This window comes from Hemiscyllium ocellatum, chromosome 2, assembly GCF_020745735.1.
Source record: "Hemiscyllium ocellatum isolate sHemOce1 chromosome 2, sHemOce1.pat.X.cur, whole genome shotgun sequence".
Taxonomy (NCBI): Eukaryota; Metazoa; Chordata; class Chondrichthyes; order Orectolobiformes; family Hemiscylliidae; genus Hemiscyllium; species Hemiscyllium ocellatum.
The window spans coordinates 121,750,540-121,770,310 of record NC_083402.1 but is presented as its reverse complement, the minus strand read 5'-3'; the positions used below and the strand labels follow the sequence as shown (position 1 = coordinate 121,770,310).

Here is a 19,771-nt window from a genome sequence, read left to right as displayed (position 1 = left end):
ATTGGGAATTGTAAAGCTGTCGCCTACCCACTACAATATTTGGTAAGTAGTGATAAATTGTAGGTGGACTAAGAGGAAAACTCCTATGTCTTATATTCACCCTAGTACCTAATGAAGAAGACGTCAAATCATGGGCCTTCTCATATAGCTTCACTCTATCATACTGCTGCCTCCAATCTGATCACATCCAAGACATGAATGCCCATGGTGGTCCCAACTGAGGCCCTTAAATGAACCATAAGTAAGCATTTAAAGAAATCACCCGCCATTTTTAGTGGTATTCCAGTTGTAGATGGGTTTGTTGCTGTGTAACAGTAAATCTGAGAGAACTGTTGCTCTCACCCAGGTGGGTCTGTTGAGCTGAGCTGAACTGAGCTGGGCTGAACTGGGCTGGGCTGAGCTGAACTGAGCTGAGCTGAACTGAGCTGAGCTGAGCTTGGCTGAGCTGGATTGAGCTGGGCTGGGCTGGGCTGAGCTGGGCTGGGCTGAGCTGGGCTGGGCTGGGCGGAGCTGGGCTGGGCTGGGCTGAGCTGGGCTGTGCTCGGCTGGGCTGGGCTGGGCTGAGTGGGGCTGAGGTGGGCTGAGCTGATCTGGGCGGGGCTGGGCTGAGCTGGACTGGGCTGGGCTGAGCTGGGCTGGGTTGGGCTGAGCTGAGCTGAGCTGGGAGGCATTGGGTGTTCGGCTCATCAGAATCAAGAGTGTGGTGCTGGAAAAGCACAGCAGGTCAGGCAGCATCCGAGGAACAGGAGAATCGACATTTTCGGCAGAATCCCTTCATTAGGAATGGGCTCATTCCTTAATTCAAAAGCTCACAATGACTGATTGGACAACCCAGCATTGGAAAGAATGGTTGGGTGATGGGGGTGTGGAATTCTGTTGAGAGACACCCCCTTCCTGATGCATATACACCCACCACCACACACCTATCCCATGAATACCCTCCTGCATTCACTTACCAATGACCAGGATCATCTCTCTAGTCTGGGCTCTAATTTGTGCATTTCCTGCAGCAGCCTCTGCCTCTTAGTGGCACTACTGAGCAAAGGATGTTTTGAATTGGCTGCAGTTTTCACAATAGTTGGGATTTCCACTACCATAGCTCCTGATCCTGTGAAAAGGCCTACTGGTGGCCTTACCTTGGTCTGACTGGCTCACAATCCAGCAGGTTTTCCCAAAGGGAGGCTCATTGGCTGGCTCTGTCACCAATGGGCGAGACCCGGCCCTGTGTTTAACGGAGGAGTGTGCAGCTGAAGACGGGATAATGTTGGTGTTCCAGGGACGATCTAAATTTTAGACTGTGTAAAGTTTTCCTACTTACTTAAGGTTGACCCTGTGCAAGGCTTTCGATTGCTAGATTTAGTATCATAGAGAATGCAACTGTTGGGAACAATGGAAAGGTGTTTGTGTGGACTGTATAAACCTGCACAGGCTGTGAATTGCAATGGTCTCAAGCCAGTACAAATTGCAGATCAGGACTCAGAAGAAAGGGACCTACATGTTCAGCTGGGGCATGGCTGTATGTAACGTAGAATTAAAAAATGTCTGTAAGGGCATGAAGACCTGAACCTAATTCTGAGACACTGCTTCAAAAACCTTTTGGAGACTTCTTGAATTTTGTCAGTTTAGTTAAGAAGACAAGTTTAATCATTTTAATTAATAGACTTTCCTCAGTCATTGGACTTGTCATTTAGAACTTCTGGTATAGATACTTGTACATCAGCCTGTTCAGGTAGGACTTGAACCGAGCAGGTAGGACTTGAACCGAGGCCTCATGGCCCAGAGGTAGGGATACTACCGCTGTATTGTGGCATACAACAGCAGCATTCCATACGGGATATCAAAGGCAAACAAGTATTCAGGCCAGTGAGATGAGAGAGATAGAAAGGAGATAAAAGGGGAATGATGAATGGAAGAAGATGAATCTGGAAATGACAGAGAGTGGGAGAGGGAGGGATAGGAGCAGCAAGTGGGGAGTGAGGATGAAATAGAATCCACAGAGGGATATAGATAGGATCTTTGGACAAAATATGGCAGGTGGAATATACTGTTAGAATATACTTTGGCAGGAAGGAAGGAGTTGAATATTAATTACATGCAGAAAACGATGGAACAGAAGGGTTTAGGAGTCTTTACTTAAATCTCAAAAAGCTAGCATCCTATCTCCACACGTTATAGGGAAGGCAAATGGAACGCTTGCCTTTATTTCAAAAGTAATGAAACAACAGAGAGGTTTTGCTAAAACACTGCAAGGCCCTTGTAAGACCAACGTTGGAATACTGTGAACAGTTTTGGGACCCTGAGGAAAGATGTACTGGCATTAGAGACAGGCCAGAGAAAATCATGAGTCTGATCCTGGAAATGGAGGGACTTTCTTCGAATGAGGTGAAACCTTATTGAAATATACAATATTTTCACAGATAGATGTGGAAGGTTTGCTTCCTCTTGTAGGAGAATGTAGAACATCGTAAAGATGAGGAGGAATTTCTTTTTTCAGAGGGTAGTGAATCTGTGGAATTATTTACCACAGAGGGCTGTAGAAATTGAGTCATTAAGCATATTTAAGACTGAGATAGACAGATTCTTAAACAGGAAAGAGAATGAAGGATTATAGGGATAAGGAAGGAAGTTGAGGATTATTGAATCTGCAATGATCTCTTTGAATGGTGAAGAAGACTAAATGGGCTTACATCTACTCCTATGCCTTAAGGTCTTAAGACAGAGAGGAAGCAAGAGAGTGCAGAGGGAGGAAGATTTGAAGGTGGAAGGAAGATGGAGGCGCAGAGGGATGAGGACGAAGTTGGGGAGAGTGGATACGGGAAGAGGAATATGAGGTAATGGTCTAGCTGGACGATGGGGGTGAAGTGTGAGGAGCAGGAAGGAAGGAGAAGAAGTGTGAAGAGGAAAAATGGGGGAAAAAGGAGAAGATAGAGAGGTGGAAATGGAAGGAGTACAGAGGGAGGGGGAGAGAGGAGTGGAGAGGGAAAAGGATAGAAAGATATTTGGAGGAGGATCAAAGGGAGATGGAATAAGGGATTAAAAAGAAGGGAGTGCATGGGAATGGAGGGAGAAATAGAGATTCAAAGGTGAGATGAGGGGAGGAGAAGGTGGGGTAGGAAGACAGATGTTTGGAGGCAAGGGGGAGGGGCAGTTGGGAGAGGAAGGGTGAGATACAAGAATATGGGTTATCCAATACAAAATTCCAAATCAGTGCTATGAGAAAAGGCTGGTGTATATTCAAAAGGGGTCAGAGTGCCAACTGGGAATAGAGTGGCGTTAGCGATTAATGGCACCTTAAAGAAACAGAGGACAAATGACTAGAAGTTTAATATCAGTGGATTCTCTCAGTTCTATAGCAATATTCATTCCGCAGTGTCAGCCAGTGGGTGATTAGTGATATTGCAGGTTTCTCAATTGTGACCAAAGGGATATTAGTGAACATTACACATATCAAATACAAATAACCCTCTAGCAGTAACACATACAGCAGGTAAACACTGAATCAGGTTTTCCCATTGTCTGTGAAAAAAGCTTCTCTCAAGAAAATCATTTCAATGTTACTTTGTAACTTTCTTTTATTTATCATGAGAATGAAAATGTTCAAACACAGCCGAAAAATGGCCAGTAGCATTACTACCACATAAGTGCCAAGTAATGACCATCTCTGACTAAAGAGAATTGGACAACAATCTTTTGATTTTTAGTGGCATTACCAATACTGAATCCCCCATAATCAACATCCTGGGGCTACAATTGACCAGAAGCTGAATTGAATTAGCCTTGTAAATACTGTGGCTGCAAGAGTAGGTCAGAGGCTAGGAATCCTGCAGTGAATAAATCACCTCCTGACTCTTCAAGTCTCTGTCCTTCATCTACAAGACACAAATCAGTACTGTAATGAAATACACATCACTTACCCGGATGAGTGCAGCCCCAACAACCCTCAAGTAACTCAACACCATCTGGGACAAAGCAACCCACTCGACTGGCACCATATCCACCACCATAAACATTTATCTTCTCCATTGACCACAGAGAATACCATCTACAAGATGTACCACAGCAAGGAGAAAATGTGTGAAGAGAAAATGTGGGGGGAAAAGGAGAAGGTAGAGGAGTGGAAATGACTTCTTAGACAGCACCTTTCCAAATCCAGTGACCTGCACCATGGCAACAGGAGCATGGGAATACCACCCCCTGCAACCTCTTCTCCAAGTTACATACTAAGTGACATGAAACGTGTTACTATTCCTTCACCATCACTGGGTCTAAATCTTTGAACTCCCTTCCAATAGTATTATGGGTGTTGATACACCCAAGTGGTCTGCAGTGGTTCAAGAAGGCAGCTCACCACCACCTTCTCCAGGATAATTAGGGGTAGGTAATAAATACTGGCCTTGACAGTGACACGTACATTCCATGCACCAATAGATAAGTGGAAAATAACCAAAATAATGTCAAAGTCTCCTGGTTGCTACAAAACAGCTTGAGGTTCTTTTTTAAAAAATAAATTACTCACCCTTTTGGGACCAAACAAGTTGTGGTACAGGGTTCGAAATCTTTTCCGAGTGTAATTGCAACGATATGCACCTCCCATCAGGTTTTCAATCACTAGTCCAATGTCAATTAAACTTATCCTGTAGTCAGGAGGGAGATTCCCCTATAGAAAACCAAGATAACTTGTGTATTTAGGAAGGGAACTTTTATATTTAGAAACCACCAGGAGTGCAGCAGACATAAGCTAGAGAATTATTATTTAAATTCAGCTGATGAGTTTAAAATGAATGAATTTTAGTGGTCACGTGAAATGCACGCAATGGATTTTCACACAACTTATGTGTAAACTCGAGTTTAATAACAAATGTGTTTTATATGCTGAGCAGATTTTAAGCCATTCACCTGAAAATAGATCCAGCTGAAAGCTTGATATTCCCGCTGGAGAGAACAAATAAGTTTGAATAAGTAACTGGTATATTTTATAGCACAAAAAATCTGCCTTCAATGATGATGGTATCAGAGGAATGAATTGGTGTAAGTGTTTTAACAATCTATCCTCTGGCAATGAAGCTGTCATCTTAACCAGTTCATCAGAACATCTTTCTGCAGGAATGCCTGTCTGTGGATTGCTTCTGTTCAGTAAAATGGGATTGATGAGGTGTGTTTAATAAACATTGTCATTTGGTGATTTATATGCAAGACGCCCTTAACAGCTTTTTGATTTTCAGCAGCACTTTCAGGACATTCATTCGAAAACCAGAAACAGCTGCTTTTAATACTAAAATATTGAATCAACTGCTGGTGAGAGGGCTTTTAATTCTGTTGTTTATTTATGATCCTCATTCAGTTATGACAAGTTTGTCTGCAATGTTTCTTACAGCTCGTGTACAGTAGCCCGTGTATCACACTGCTGGAAACTTCCAGAATTGGCGTCATGTCTTGTTGCCTTATAACAATGCTCTTGACACTAACATAAAGCATAATGAAGGCAAATACAAATCAATGTACATTTCCATAACCTAACTTGCATTAAGCTCCATTCACTAATCATTCCTGTACTCACTAATGTACACTGGTTCCCAGTCTAGTAATCCCTTCATTAAAATAAAATCCTAACCTTGTTTACAAATCCCTCCTTGCCCCTCCCTATCTCCTTTATTACCTTCATTGCTACAATCCTCCGCGACCTCTATGTTCCTCTAATTACAGGCTGAATGTAATGGTGCTTTTTATTATTCCACCATTTGTAACCAAAATGGCAAGCTTCAGAAGTTCCCCCAATAAACCTCGACAACTATCCTTCTCTCCTCCATTACAATGCTCATTAAAGCCACCCACATTCAGAGAATGAAGGACAAATGTTATATTAATGGAATCGCCTTAGCCCTTTGTGGAATATACATTAAATCCAATATTTTAAAGAGAAGTTTTTTTCAGTTTCCAATGCCAAGGGTATTCTTAATTTGTAGGCAATTTGTTTAACAAGTCAAACAGATTACCCTTCATCTTCTCCTCTATGCACTGTGCAGTTTCGTAAAATCATTTTGACATAACATAAGGGTTACAGTAGTGAAATTATTGAAATGTGAAACATTGTGTTCTAAGCAGTATGCTCAACATTGAATTATTGCAAAAGTCACTCTGTGTTCAAACTAACTGGAATCTATCTTGAGTAACAGGCATTGAGAAGTTTATTTTTTGAGCAGTTATTTTGTAGGCTAGGCCACGGAAGTTAAATAGTCAAATTCAATGGCACGGTTCAGTAGCACTTCTGCCTTTGAATCAGACTGTTGTGGAGTCAAGTTCCACCTAGGAGATTCAAACACAAGATTCAGGCTGACTCACCCAGTGCAGGACTGAGGGAATGCAGCATTGTTGGCAGCTGCAGTTTTTGAATGGGATGTTAACTATGATGTTGACTGCTCTCACAGCTGGAAGTAAAAGATCTTTTGATATTATTTCAAACAAGAAGAAATGAGTTTTCCCCTTATTTTCTGTCCAATGTGTATCTCTCAAACAATGTCATTTGAAAGACCGATTACATGTGCATTATAAAATTGATGTTTAGGAGAGTTTGCTCTGCACTAATTGGCTGACATAACCATTATGATAGTGACTACTCTTCAGAAAGTACTTAATTGTCTGAAAAGCTCTATGGAATGTCCTAAGATTGTGGAAGCTGCTATACAAATGCAAACCTTTCCTCGAGAGATAGAGGTTGCACCTTAAATAGGGTGAAGATTATCCATCTAATATTTGCACTTAAACATTCATGCAATAACAACAAACAAAGGTCCCCATTTAAAGAACAGATGCATCCACAAGTTGCTTTCTGATTTTTTGCTGCTATATGCCAACAGGAATGGCTTCCAGGATAGGTACACTTCCTAACGAATCCATAAAACTGACACCAGTATCATTGAGGGTAACCATAGCATCACTATTGTACAAACAATATGAACAGAAATGATGAAAGATGAATATAAAACAAGGCTGGTTCCACAATTAGATGACAACCCTTTCTTCTGTGGTCTGAATACCTACCAGAAATCACTATTATCTCATCCAACTCAGGTCTGAAATATCCCATGATTACCATGGTGCCTAGTGATCCAATGGATGGACAGTAGACCTCATTGGAGAATACATCTGTTATGATAGTGGGTTGAACTTTGCAGTTTGTGGATGAGGGAGGCTGAGTGGGAAACGCGTGACCTGCTCACTCCCACCTTTGCCGTCGTGGCTTGGCAAGTCAAGCAACAGGTATCCAATTAGCAGCAACTTAATGGTAAGAGGGTCAGCTAGCCCTTGGTAAGGGGAGTTAGGCAGCGACATGTCTATTGCAGGCTCTAGGCAAAAATGTCAGGCAGAGGAGGGGGGGTTCACCATGTACCAGAACTTGGTCACACTATGAATTGAAGGTCTCCTTTCCATTTTACTCACTCCTTAATTGCTATGGAAGCCGAAAGAGAAGTGAATGAATAAAGACTATTAACATGCACCTACTGTCACCCACTGCAGTCAGATCCATTGCTTTCTAAGTAAATGCCTTTTGACAGCAGGGCCGTGCCTCTTCCATCACTTTATTGATTGAGAGTAGACTGATGAGGCAGTAACAGCTGGATCTTTAATAAACTCGATAGTTTGTTGTTCATTTGAAAATGGGAGGTGAACTTTCAATTTTGGCACTTGCTCACCTTCTGTAAGGTTGTATTTTAAGTAAGTGCAGAGCTGGGCCAGGGAGAGGCAATTGGAGCCCATCCGATCTGTGGCTGTAACATACAGCTCAGTGTTGCACAGTTATACTGGATTCAGCCATGAACTGCTTAGGAAATAGAGGTAAAAATATGTTAAAGAGAAAGGGCAATTTTAACTTCTCTCTTTGTTGTAATGGGAATATAAGATGACATTGGGTAAACTACAACTTAGTCATAGGTGGATTGTAACTGACTTTCACTGAGGATGACACCATGTGGTCGGGCCCTTAGTCAAGTTGTTGCTTCTGAATTGTAACCTGGAGTATCAGCTTCTGAACACACATTGGGTAATGTTGGAGAAGGTAATGCTTCTGAAAGGGTTAATGTTGGAGACTGCACATGGGCATACCCAAACTGATGATGTCATAAGTACTTGGGTGGGCAAGGCAGAACACCTCAAGATCTTGCAGAGTGAAGAGCTACATCCATAAATCTCCCAATGATTTTGGTGAAGTGTCTAACTTCACCTGATCACCATTATGTAATAAACTACATATTGATTATGAAGAGAGCCTCCTCATAGTTCATAGAATCACATATGGTATAGTCGAAGCCCTTTGGCCCATTGAGTCTGTACTGTCAAAATATACCCTTACTTATACTAGTCCCACTTGCCCCCACTATGCCTGGAGTGTTGAATGTTTATGGCACTTCAAGTGCTCACAAACTCATCCAAGAAATTTGAAAAGGTTGTGTAGTTTACTGCCTCAACTACCTTCCCAGGCAGTAAATACCAGATTCCCTCCATCCTCTGGCTGAATAGGTTTTTCTTCAAATTCCCTCTAAACCCTCAGCCTTTCACTTAAAAATGGTGCCCCCGTGTTATTGTCCCTTCAACTAAGGGGAACAGTTGCTTTCTGTTCACCTTGTCTAATCCTCTCATATGCTTACATAAGCCTATCAGGGCCTCCGTCAACCTTCTCTGCTGCATAGAAACAACCTGAGCTTATCCAGTCTCTATTTGTAGCTGAAGCATCCTGGTGAATCACCTTTGCATCCCTTCCACTGCAATCACATCCTTCCTATAATGTAGTGAACTGCACATTACTCCAGCTGTGGCTGAACTAAAGATTCAGTTAAGACTCATGAGTAGTTTTCTGTTACCACTGTAAACCACAAAATTCCTTTATCCTGTTTAAAGAAAGAGGACAATGGCTGAAAGCTACCCCAATCTCAAAGCAGCAGTGGGTAGCAGCGGTGGGTTCTGTTGTTTATTGCCTCAAGGTAACAATGGTGAGCATTCCACTGAATCCAGGAGCAATACTAGACATTTCCAGTTTTCAAGACTTTATGGCCTTAAGAGCAACTCATACATAACTGCCGCAGGTCTACACTCAAACAGCTTGCACAGAATTTGTGGGAAAAAAATCAACCAGGAGCGACAATACGAAATGCTAAAGCCAGAATTGGCTGTGATGGCATAAGAAATTTCGTTCACGTGGTTTAAAAGAACTAATGACCAGGAAGCCAAAAGTAGACTCAAGCAAATTCAATGCGAACCAAAGGCTAACCAAGAATGTGCCACCATTCACCAATATCACATTGGGTGGCCAAACTAAACATCCAGTGAGTTTACTGACAACAGGCAGTCTGAGCACCAACAGCATTTCACAATCATAGACATCTTACTAGTATATGACAGAAGTCTCGTCATTCCAGCCTCCTTCCAGGAAGATATCCTTGAAAGGATACACCAAGGTACTTAAGGATTGTCAGGTTTATAGCTCAGTCAGCAGTGTGTGGTGATTACATATGATTTTCAGGAGTGGAAAACAGTCCTAGCATCACTGAAGAAATTATGATGACTGAAATCAGCAAAGTTTGCAAGAAAATGCAGATAAGGGGCAACCTATCTGAGCTCATTGAAACTGTTAAGGCACCAACACAGCACCGTGAACACAATGTGATATAAGATTCAAATTCGATGTTATGTGATGAAACAATATAAGTCCAAGAGGAATATTTCAATTCTTCATCTTCCAAGGAAGAATTATCAGTTCAGTGACTAGGCTAAGTCACCAGCTGCTCAACTAACATTACTGATGATGTTAACATGTTGAGTTTAACAGTGAGAGAACCTTTGAGGGCAAATGAAGATTGGTAACCTAATCTACATATTTCAGCCCTAATGTATCAAAAGATTGAGAATAAAGATTTGTGTACTCAGATTGAAGATGGCTTCATTTAACTCCATGAGAGACAACCCTGAAGTGGGATGACCAATGTTGATGGATCCATATGCGTCTCCCCATTAAGATTCATTGGTTTTTCTCCACTTCTGTAAACCAAGTCAGCTCTTTGACCCAATCGAGGTAATAGGATGGGTGGCACAACTACAAGCTGGTTGTGGTTGGCAACTCAATGGAACACACGTAACAGGTAAGAGGCATCACATGATACACATGGATCCAGAGATTTCAGTTAGTCTGTCAAGCAAGGGCTAGTACTGTTGATGCGAGATTACCTCATACAAGAAGGTAGGCAAGTGAAACTCAGCTAGTCCCACTCCTCCATCCTTTCCCTGCATCTTGTTTATCCTGATAATGATTCAATTCCTTTTGGATACCATACTTGTACCTAAGTCAACTATAACCTCAGCTAATGAATTCCAGATCCTAACCATTTACTGTGTAAAAAAGGGTTTTCCTCTTGTCCTTTTCATTGGATTGCCATCCACCTTAAATCAGGGTCCTCTGACTCTCAAATCTTTTACGAAGAAGAATAGTTTCTCCATCTCCACTTTGTTCCAACCTTTCAGGACTGTGAGATCTTCCAACAAATCTCCTCTCAGTATGTAATGAGTTAAGATTATATTAGGCAGGAAATCTGTGAGGCAGGTGGGTGTAAGGAATTCAATTGAGATTGTACACTGGAATTCCATGGGTTAAATTTCCATCTTGATGACCTGCTGTCCAATTGTGGATATAGATCATCATGAAAGCTGTTCATTGATGTAAAAACAAACTGGGCAGTTTCTATAATAAACAAGCAAGCTGAAAGCACATTGAGTCTTGTTAAACGGCATCAAATTCTAAGAGTCACTCTCTCCATACAGACCAGTCAATGTGTTGCACAAGGTCTCTGACTTTGCGTTTTAGTATAGCCCAATTAAAGTAATTGATTAATGACTAAAATAAAATCAAAATGTTATAAGTATGCAGCAGGTCTGGTAACACTGGAACAAAAGCAGATGGGATGATAACTCAAATGTTAGTTGTCAAGATTGTTACACTGCCATTCAATTAGATTATGGCTGATCTGCAACTAAATCCATTTCCTTGCCTTAGCTCCATTTTCCTTGATAAAATGCCTCATTAAAGAGGCCACAGAATGGCTGATATTAGAAATGGAGGTGTCAGGTTTTGTGTTTGTGGTTAAGGTGGGAACATGTGCAGAGGGAACTGAACTCTACTGCAATACCATGAGGACTGGTTGTTGATGACACTGAACAGTCATGAATAGGAGCATTCCATGCCCCATCACTGACAACTCTTAATCCAATAAAGATCCTAATCAGTGATATTCCTTCCTGGAAAATAAATGAGATGGTGAACATGATGGATGCATTGTATGGGACATTTCTATGAAGTACAATAATTTTCTGACCTACCTTATACCATAGCCTACCTTTTTAACATCCCTGACGAGCTGGTACAAAGTGTTTGGTGGACCGTGTCTCTGAAACAGATGACAATGAAATCAGCAGAGTTTCAAAGAGAGTCTGACAGTCACATTGCTGTTTCAGTGAGATCTCAGTGGCAGAGTTACCATACCCACTTCTCAAAATATAAAGCTAAAAGCTGGACCACTCGATCCTTGAATGAGACACCATATAGATTATTCACGATATGAATCTGAGTGGCACTGCAATGGAACTGGATGAGGAGGTTCATAACAATAGGGGACACAGTAGTATATTGGGAATGTCAATGGATTTGTAATACAGAAACCATTGCTAATGCTTGGAGGGACCTGGGTTCAAATCCCACAATGCCAGCTGGTGGAATTTAAATTCAGTGCATTAAAAACTAGAACTGAAAGCTAGTCTCAATAATGGTTGGGTGGCGCAGTGGCTCAGTGGTCAGCACTGCTGCCTCACAGTGTCAGGGACCCAGACTCAATTCCAGGGACTGTCTGTGTGGAGTTTGCACATTTTCCCCATGCCTACGTGGGTTCCGTCTGAGTACTCCAGTTTCCTCCCACTGTCCAAAGATGTGCAGGTTAGATGGATTGGCTGTGGGAAATGCAGGGTGATGGGGTGGGTCCAGTTGGGGAGCTGTTCCGAGGGGCAACTCCAAGGGCCGAATGGCCTGCTTCCACACTGTAGGGATTCTGTAGCTCTATGAACAATAAACCTCAGCAGGCTTATAGCATGCTTTTCAACTGGACGTCAAGCAGCCCAGTTAGAGTGGTAGCTATAGCTCTGTGAGTAGCATTAGTGGCTCAAAGCAAACGGATTAAAGTCTTTCTCAAGACTCCTTCCAGACTAACATTCAAGCTGACACCTCTAGTGCAGTACACAGGGAATGCCATACCATCATAGATTCCCTATTTCAGCTGAAATCTTAAACTGATGCCCCACTTGTAATCTCAAGAAGTGGGCGGCACGGTGGCACAATGGTTAGCACTGCTGCCTCACAGCGCCAGAGACCCTGCGTGGGTTTCCTCTGGGTGCTCCGGTTTCCTCCCACAGTCCAAAAATGTGAAGGTCAGGTGAATTGGCCATAGGGTAAATGTAGGGGAATGGGTCTGGGTGGGTTGTGCTTCAGCGGGTCGGTGTAGACTTGTTGGGCCGAAGGGCCTGTTTCCACACTAAGTAATCTAATCTAATCTAAAAGATTCGATGAGGCTAGTTTTGGAGAAGAATGGAGTATTATTCCCCCTACCATCCTGGTTGAGTATTTATCCCTTAATCAGCATACAGAGAAAAGCAAATTGTCTGGTCAATAACACATTGCTGTTTGTAGGAGGGCAAGTTGACTGCCATGTTTCCCACTTTACAGTCATAATGACACTTCACAAAGAGTTAATTGGATGTTGCTGAGGCTTTGTTAAACACTGTACCTTTAGAGTAGACGACTGATTTTTTTAGCATCATATAAGCTGGATTGAGAATCATGAGCGTTTTGATGAATTACTCACTGTGTTGTAGAGTTCTTCAAGCCTGGAAATGGTGAGGAAGCGATGCATGCTCACCCCGTTCTCAATCAGCAACTTCACAAAGTCTACACGATCCAAAACTAGAGCGTCAAGCATGGCCTGCTCCAGGGAGCCCACCTAAATACCAACAGCAAACAGATCCATCTACAATGGTACCAAAGGTCTCATATTCAGTCTGTACCTCATATAAACTCTTCAGAAGCCAATCCCACTTAAGAGTGGCAATGTCTAGAATTTTGGGGGCCTTATCTGTGCATGTAAGTAAAGGGGTACCAGATAGGATAGTCAGAATTAAGTTTTAAAACATGTCATTGTGTATTAGCCCTGCAAGATCAAGAAATGATCAATCTGTATCAAACAACATTCTGTCCTTGGCTAGAGGATGATCATCAATTCTAAGCACCACAGAGTGTGAAGGCATGAAAGAGGGTGTAGCAAAGATTCACTAGAATGGTTCCAGGATGAGAAACTTCAGTTTCCATAGATCGATTGGAGGAGCAGGGTCATTCTTGAAGAAGACATGGTTGAAAGAAGATTTATAGAAATATTCAAATTTAATGAGGGCTCTACATAGAGTTAATAGGGAGGAAAACTGTTCCCATTTGAGGAAGGTTTGAGTAACAGAGGGCACTGATTTAAGATGATTGGCAAAGGGAGTGATGGTGACATGAGGAAAAATTTATTTGCACAGCAAATCCTTAGGATCTGTGCTGCTGGACAGTGGAGACAGATTCAAATTGGCTTTCAAGAGAGAATTAAAGCATTATCTGAAGAGGAAGGGCTACAGAGAAATGGTGGAGGATTGACACCAAACTGAATTTCTTCTTCAGCATGGACACAATGGCTTAATGGTGTCCTTCTGTACTGTAATAGTTCTATGATTCAGGCAATCGAGACATTATATCTTTGATTTTCCATTAAGTAGTGATTAGGAATATAGCTAGAATGTGGTAAGTAAGACAAATGAATGTAAGGAGGAAGCCTGATTACAGTAGATTTGTGTTACAAAGGGTTTAAATGAAAAATGGAATGGAGATGAACTCCAAACATACCCATTTGCGAATAAATGGATGTTATTGCAGACTGATTGAAAGCTGATAGAGTTACAAAGTGTTGACATAATACCGCTCTATGTGGAGGATATAATTAATTACATAAATGAAACAATACTGGCAATAATTTTTGAATTGACCTAAGTAAGCCTTGTGTAAGCATTCAAGATACATGAGGAGTTTATGGGAAGTATGATGTAATGAATGCTATTTCCATCTCACATACCCTGCAGAGTGCTGTTTTATTATCTCATTGACTTGATTCAATGAAGATGTTTCATTAAAGTGATGGTTTCCAGTCTTCAAACTTGGAGGAAACAAAGGATGCAGGAGAGACTGTGTTAGTTTCAATTCCAACTGACAGGTTATAGCTATCAGGAAAGAATGAACAGACTGAGGCTCTTTTCTCCAGGAAAGCTAAGGTGAAGCAGTGATCTGATGGATGCTGTTAAAAATAAAGAAAGGTTTTTAATGGGGCAATTGTTGAAAATATGTTTCCACTTGTGGGTGTTAATTAGAACTGTCAGAAATATGAGATACTCTCTGACAAATTCAGCGAGTGTTGAGGTAAATGGCATTGATGCATTTTAATTGGGCAAGCTGGATAAATACATGAAGGAGAAAAGGTTAGAAAGATATGCTGATGGAGTAAGATGAAGGGGGTGTGAGGAGGATTGTGTGGAGGATAAATACTGGCCCGTAGACCAGATGGGCAGAATTTTAGCCCTGTTGCTCTAATTCATAATTTAAAGCATCATTAGGGACTTCTAACTATTCTGACTCATTCTTGTCAAACTGTGAGAGACTCGAATATTTAGCTACATTGCACAAACATGACAGGTGCTAAATAAAGCCATGAAGGACATTGTCCAAATCTTTCACTTTTAACGCACTGAACGCAATATCCTGATTAAACTGTAGAGGGCGGTGTTTCCTAAGATATTGAACCATTTTTTTGGGACACAGCGAGTAATGTACACAGAAGGAACAAGGAACTTAATAAATAGATGAAAACTGTTTCTGCTGGCAGGGGCACTGTGACCAGTGTCAGAAATGTTTGGCTACTGGCAGAGAAAAAAAACAGGGTGAGATGAGGAAGAATAGTTTTGCTTCAGCAGTTGGGATCTGGAATGTACTGATTGAAAATATTCAACAGTAACTTTAAAAAGGGGAATGGAATAAGTATTTGAAAAAGAAAGAAATTCAGGACTGTGAGGAAACAGCAAAGGAGAGTGAGATTAAGTTGATAGCCCTTTCAAAACAGCTGACACAAGAAGGATGGGCTGATTGGCCGTTTTCCATGCCACAGCATTCCTACTTAAACGAGATTAGACTTTAAAGATTTAACAGGATCACCTTTTAAGCAATGAAGGAAGTTTCAGAATTTTCCCTTTTTGTCAGAATTATTGCAATATAATCATAAAAGTTGCCCCACACTCCCACCTTTAGACACCAAATGTATCCAATTGCTGGCGCTCCACCTTCCCATGGCCAGTTGGAAAACTAAAAGTTTTCCTGATGGCTAGTTCTTCAACATCCACCAAATCACCTTTCCTTCAGTCAGAAGTCACCTTTCGAAATTGTTCAATAAATCTGAAACAAGTCACACAATTTTCCTTTGTGCTGGATGCCTTTCCTGGAGACAATTTTCAAATTCCAGAGTCTCTAGGGCACTGGAGGGTTGGCAAACCCAACTGATCCAATCTAATGAGTGATATTTCTAACCCCCTTTCTCCTGAAAGCCTTCTGTAGACTCATAGAATGGTTGGATATGAAAAGGAGGCCATTTTGCCCATCGAGCCAATGTCAGCACTTTGCAAATCCTCTGCTTCCTTTTCCCGATAGTAACGACAAGGTTTTTTTTAGACAATTTGATTTTCAAAGGCATGACAGAAGCACGTCACCTTTGGGCAGTGCATTCCACATCCTAACTACCTGTTGTGATTTAAAATAAAGGTTTCCTTATGGCTGCCCTTTTTTTGTGCCAATCACCTTAAACCTCCCAAGAGGTAGCATCTCAACTTCGCAAATCTATCCTCATGATGGAAGTTCCTCATTCCCAGAAACATTGTTGTAAATCTTTTCTGCACCCTCTATAATGCCTTGAGATCCTTCTGAAGATGCAAGGTCCAGAATCAAACACAATGTTCTATTCAAGGTTAAATAAGTGTAACAGTGAGATAAATTGGTCTGTATAACAAGCATTTAACCTGTGCCTGCCAATTTCCTGATGAGAAGCTTCGATTAAAATCGGGTGGGAGATGGGGAGGTGTCAAGTCAGGTCAGGGGATTGGGAGAGTAGTGTTGGGTCAGGTTGGGGGATGGGGAGGGATCTCAACTTTTTCTGAGTAAATATGTGAGTCGGAATCTTCCAAAATCTCCAACCTTAAGGGTTTTTTTTAAATCCGAGGGTTCTGGGATTGTTCATTGAGATTTTCAATTTCCTGGGCAGATCCATTAAAGTCAACTGCACTGTCCTGTTGCACAACACCAGTCTATGCTGTTATGACTGTCTGGCCATTGGAACATCAGGCTCAATAACTAAGAAAGAGTTGAAAATGTCTAGCATATAAAGGAAAGGTATATCAAAAATGTGTATCATTTAATAAATAGTGAATCAATGAAAATATAACACGTGCAATGTATATATTGTATTTTGGAAACAAAATGTGAAACAAATTATTTACCATACCGGCCACTGTTGTCCATATATAAATATTTGACTGCGAGCGATGTCTACTCTGTTCCAGGCCAAAGCCAAGCTGAGCTGGTCTGGTGCTGAAGCATTGGCCCCTGTTTACAAAACAAATGGGAGCAAGGGTTAACAGCACTCAGTCATTGGCTCTACATTCTCGCTGCAAATTTCTTCAGCACTTCTTTTGATCAGCTGTTGTATTTAACGTATTTTAAGATATTTAACATTGTAAAATGCTCCCAAAAGCACTTCATGAGAGTATTATTAGAGTCATAGAGATGTACAGAAACGAAGCAGACCCTTTGGTCCAACTTGTCTATACTGACCAGACATCTTAACCCAGTCTAGTCGCATCTGCCAGCACCCGGTCCAGATCCCTCTAATCCCTTCCTATTCATATACCCATCCAGATGCCTTTTAAATGTTGCAATTGTACCAGCCTCCACCACTTCCTCTGGCAGCTCATTCCACTCACATACCACTCTGTGTGAAAAAGTTGCCCACTAGGTCCCTTTTATATCTTACCCCTCTCACCATGTATCTATGCCCTCTAGTTCTGGGCTTCCCCAACCGAATGAAAAGACCTTGCCTGTTTATCCTATCCATGCCCCTCATGGTTTTATAAACCTCTACAAGGTTAGCCCCTCAGCCTCCAATGCTCCAGGGAAAAAAGCCCCAGCATATTCAGCCTCTCCTTATAGCCCAAACCCCGCAACCCTGGCAACATTCTTGTAAAGCTTTTCTGAATCCTTTCAAGGTTCACAACATCTTTAGTCAAACGTTTAACACCAATTGCCAAATAAGAGGGTACTGAGCTTAGGTAGAGGACATTGTGATGGGCATCTAAAAGGTGGAGAAAGTTTAGTGAGAGAACTCCCAGATCTTAAAGCCCAGTCACCAAAGTTGGGAGTGATGGTAGTTGAGAATGTTCAAGATGCCAGAACTGGAGAGATGTTAGAGGACTGGAGGTAGTTACAGAGATAGAGGGAAGTGAGACCATAGAGAGAACTTCGGCACAAGGTTGGACATGTTGAAACTGAAGTGTTGCCAGACTGTGAGATGATGTTGGTCATCTTGCACAAAGGCAGTGGGAGAATGAGATTTTATGTGGATTGGAGATATGGGCCTCAGATTCTTAGATGAGCATCCATTTCATGGAACTTTAACCACAACCTCGTGCCTCAGAGGAGGGTGTGCTACCTACTGAGCCACAGCTAACAGTCACTTTGGAATGTCTTTCAGAAATTAGATGGGGGAGGAGATACATTTTCTTGAAATCTGACAATCAAACAGGGAAATCTGTCAGATGGGAAGTTAGGGCTGAAGGTCAGTGTTGTGAACAATCCCAATTGACTATGGTTCTTCCCCAACACAGTTACCCGAATGTTTTCAAAATGTCAGTTCTGTGCACATGTTGTGTCTTAATCATTGTTTATTTCCCTTGTGCTTATTGCTGTGTATATAATTTTACAGTATAAAGATACCAGCTACCATTAATTAGGAAAGATCTAATCAATAGTCTCATTTATGCACATTGCTGACAAAGGGTGACTGATCAGGGCTTGCATCTTTGCACTGTAAACACATGATCTTTCATAGCAAATCGGTTTAGATTTAATTGCACTTTAGTTCCCTAGAGGCTTATTTATGAAGCTGACAAAGCAGTTAACACCTCTGCAGATAAATTAATCTCTCTAAAATCAGCAATTACTGTTGTGCAAATAACACAAAAGACACACATGGTGATGATCGGAGGTGTCTTTCGAAATTGTCTGGTTGAGCTTTCAAGTAAGTAGTGGTGTTGACTAGGAATTATTCAGGTAGTGTACTTCATTTTCACAAGCATTATATTTATTTATGAGTGAGGTCTGTCTTCTTGTTGGAGGGAGTTTTCTGGTTCCAGCTGTCATGGTAGAAGTTGGAGGAGAGCACAGTCCCATTACACCATGGGAAGTCAGGAAGTGTGAAAGGAAAGTCACTGCAGGTCATGGTAGATTGGAAACCAAATCACTGAAAATGGGACAATTCTACTCACAATGATACCGAGTTCATCCTATCTCTTTGCACAATAACACGCCTAGTATAATTTGCTCTCTGGTTGCATCCCTATCATGTTCTAAGAGTCCATCTCGAAAGCATTCATAATTGGTATCTGGGCTATTATTTCCCTAGGTTAGATTACCTACAGTGTGGAAACAGGCCCTTTGTCCCAACAAGTCCACGCCAACCCTCCAAAGAATAACCCACCCAGATCCATTTCTCTCTAATTAATGCACCTAACACTATGGGCAATTAAGCATGGCCAATTCACCTGACCTGCACATCTTTGGATTGTGGGAGGGAATCGGAGCACCCAGAGGAAACCCACACAGACACGGGGAGAATGTGCAAACTCCACACAGACAGTCACCTGAGGCTGGAATTGAACTGTGAGGCAGCAGTGCTAACCACTGAGCCACTGTACCACCCCCATCTGACATTACCCATTGATACATTGATTAAAATCTCTCATGGTAATTACTGTGCAATCGTGCTTTCCTTCATGTTCTACCCTAAAGTGGAGTTACTGTTAGGGCCCTGTGTATCATTTCCACAAGTTCTTGCCTTTATCATTTCTCATCTTTTCCCAAGCTATTTCCACATTCCTGAATTAGGTCATCTCTCTCTCCCTCTCTCTGTGTTGTGCTAATAGCATCATTAGCTTACACAGAGTCATCATTTCCTAGTTTCCTAACTAACCAAAATGTGCTGAATCTATCAATGTTCACAATTGATTCAATGTTATTTTGCAGCTAAGTGAGTGTAATAGCCATCAAATCATACTTATTTATTTCTATTTGCACTCTCTGCTCATACGTTGCATTTTGAATACTACATGCATTCAGATGCAGAGATTTTGGTTTTCTCCTTGTTTGTAACCTCCAGTCTTAGCTCTTGGCTTACGCTTAGATTTGTATTCTCCTGTCCTTATTGTCTCTATCTGTTTATCATTTCCAATTTCAATACCTCTCTCTTTTGCTTTGTCTCAATTCTTTGATTCTTCCAAATTTAATCCGTTTTCACTACTATTTAGTTTAAAATCCTCTCTGATTCCCTAGTTGTGCAGCTGGCAA

General features: G+C 41.6%; 1 protein-coding gene across 1 annotated transcript in view; it reads right to left on the bottom strand.

Moving 5' to 3' along the window:
- Window positions 1-19,771, bottom strand: part of trpm3 (transient receptor potential cation channel, subfamily M, member 3) — a 115,806-nt gene that overhangs the window by 42,047 nt on the left and 53,988 nt on the right. The window contains exons 9-13 of the mRNA XM_060845948.1: window positions 16,656-16,756; window positions 12,894-13,028; window positions 11,379-11,429; window positions 4,897-4,932; window positions 4,517-4,657 (exon numbers count right to left, since the gene is read on the bottom strand). Of these exons, the coding sequence (XP_060701931.1) occupies window positions 4,517-4,657; window positions 4,897-4,932; window positions 11,379-11,429; window positions 12,894-13,028; window positions 16,656-16,756 (464 nt within the window). The remainder of the gene's footprint in view (window positions 1-4,516; window positions 4,658-4,896; window positions 4,933-11,378; window positions 11,430-12,893; window positions 13,029-16,655; window positions 16,757-19,771) is intronic.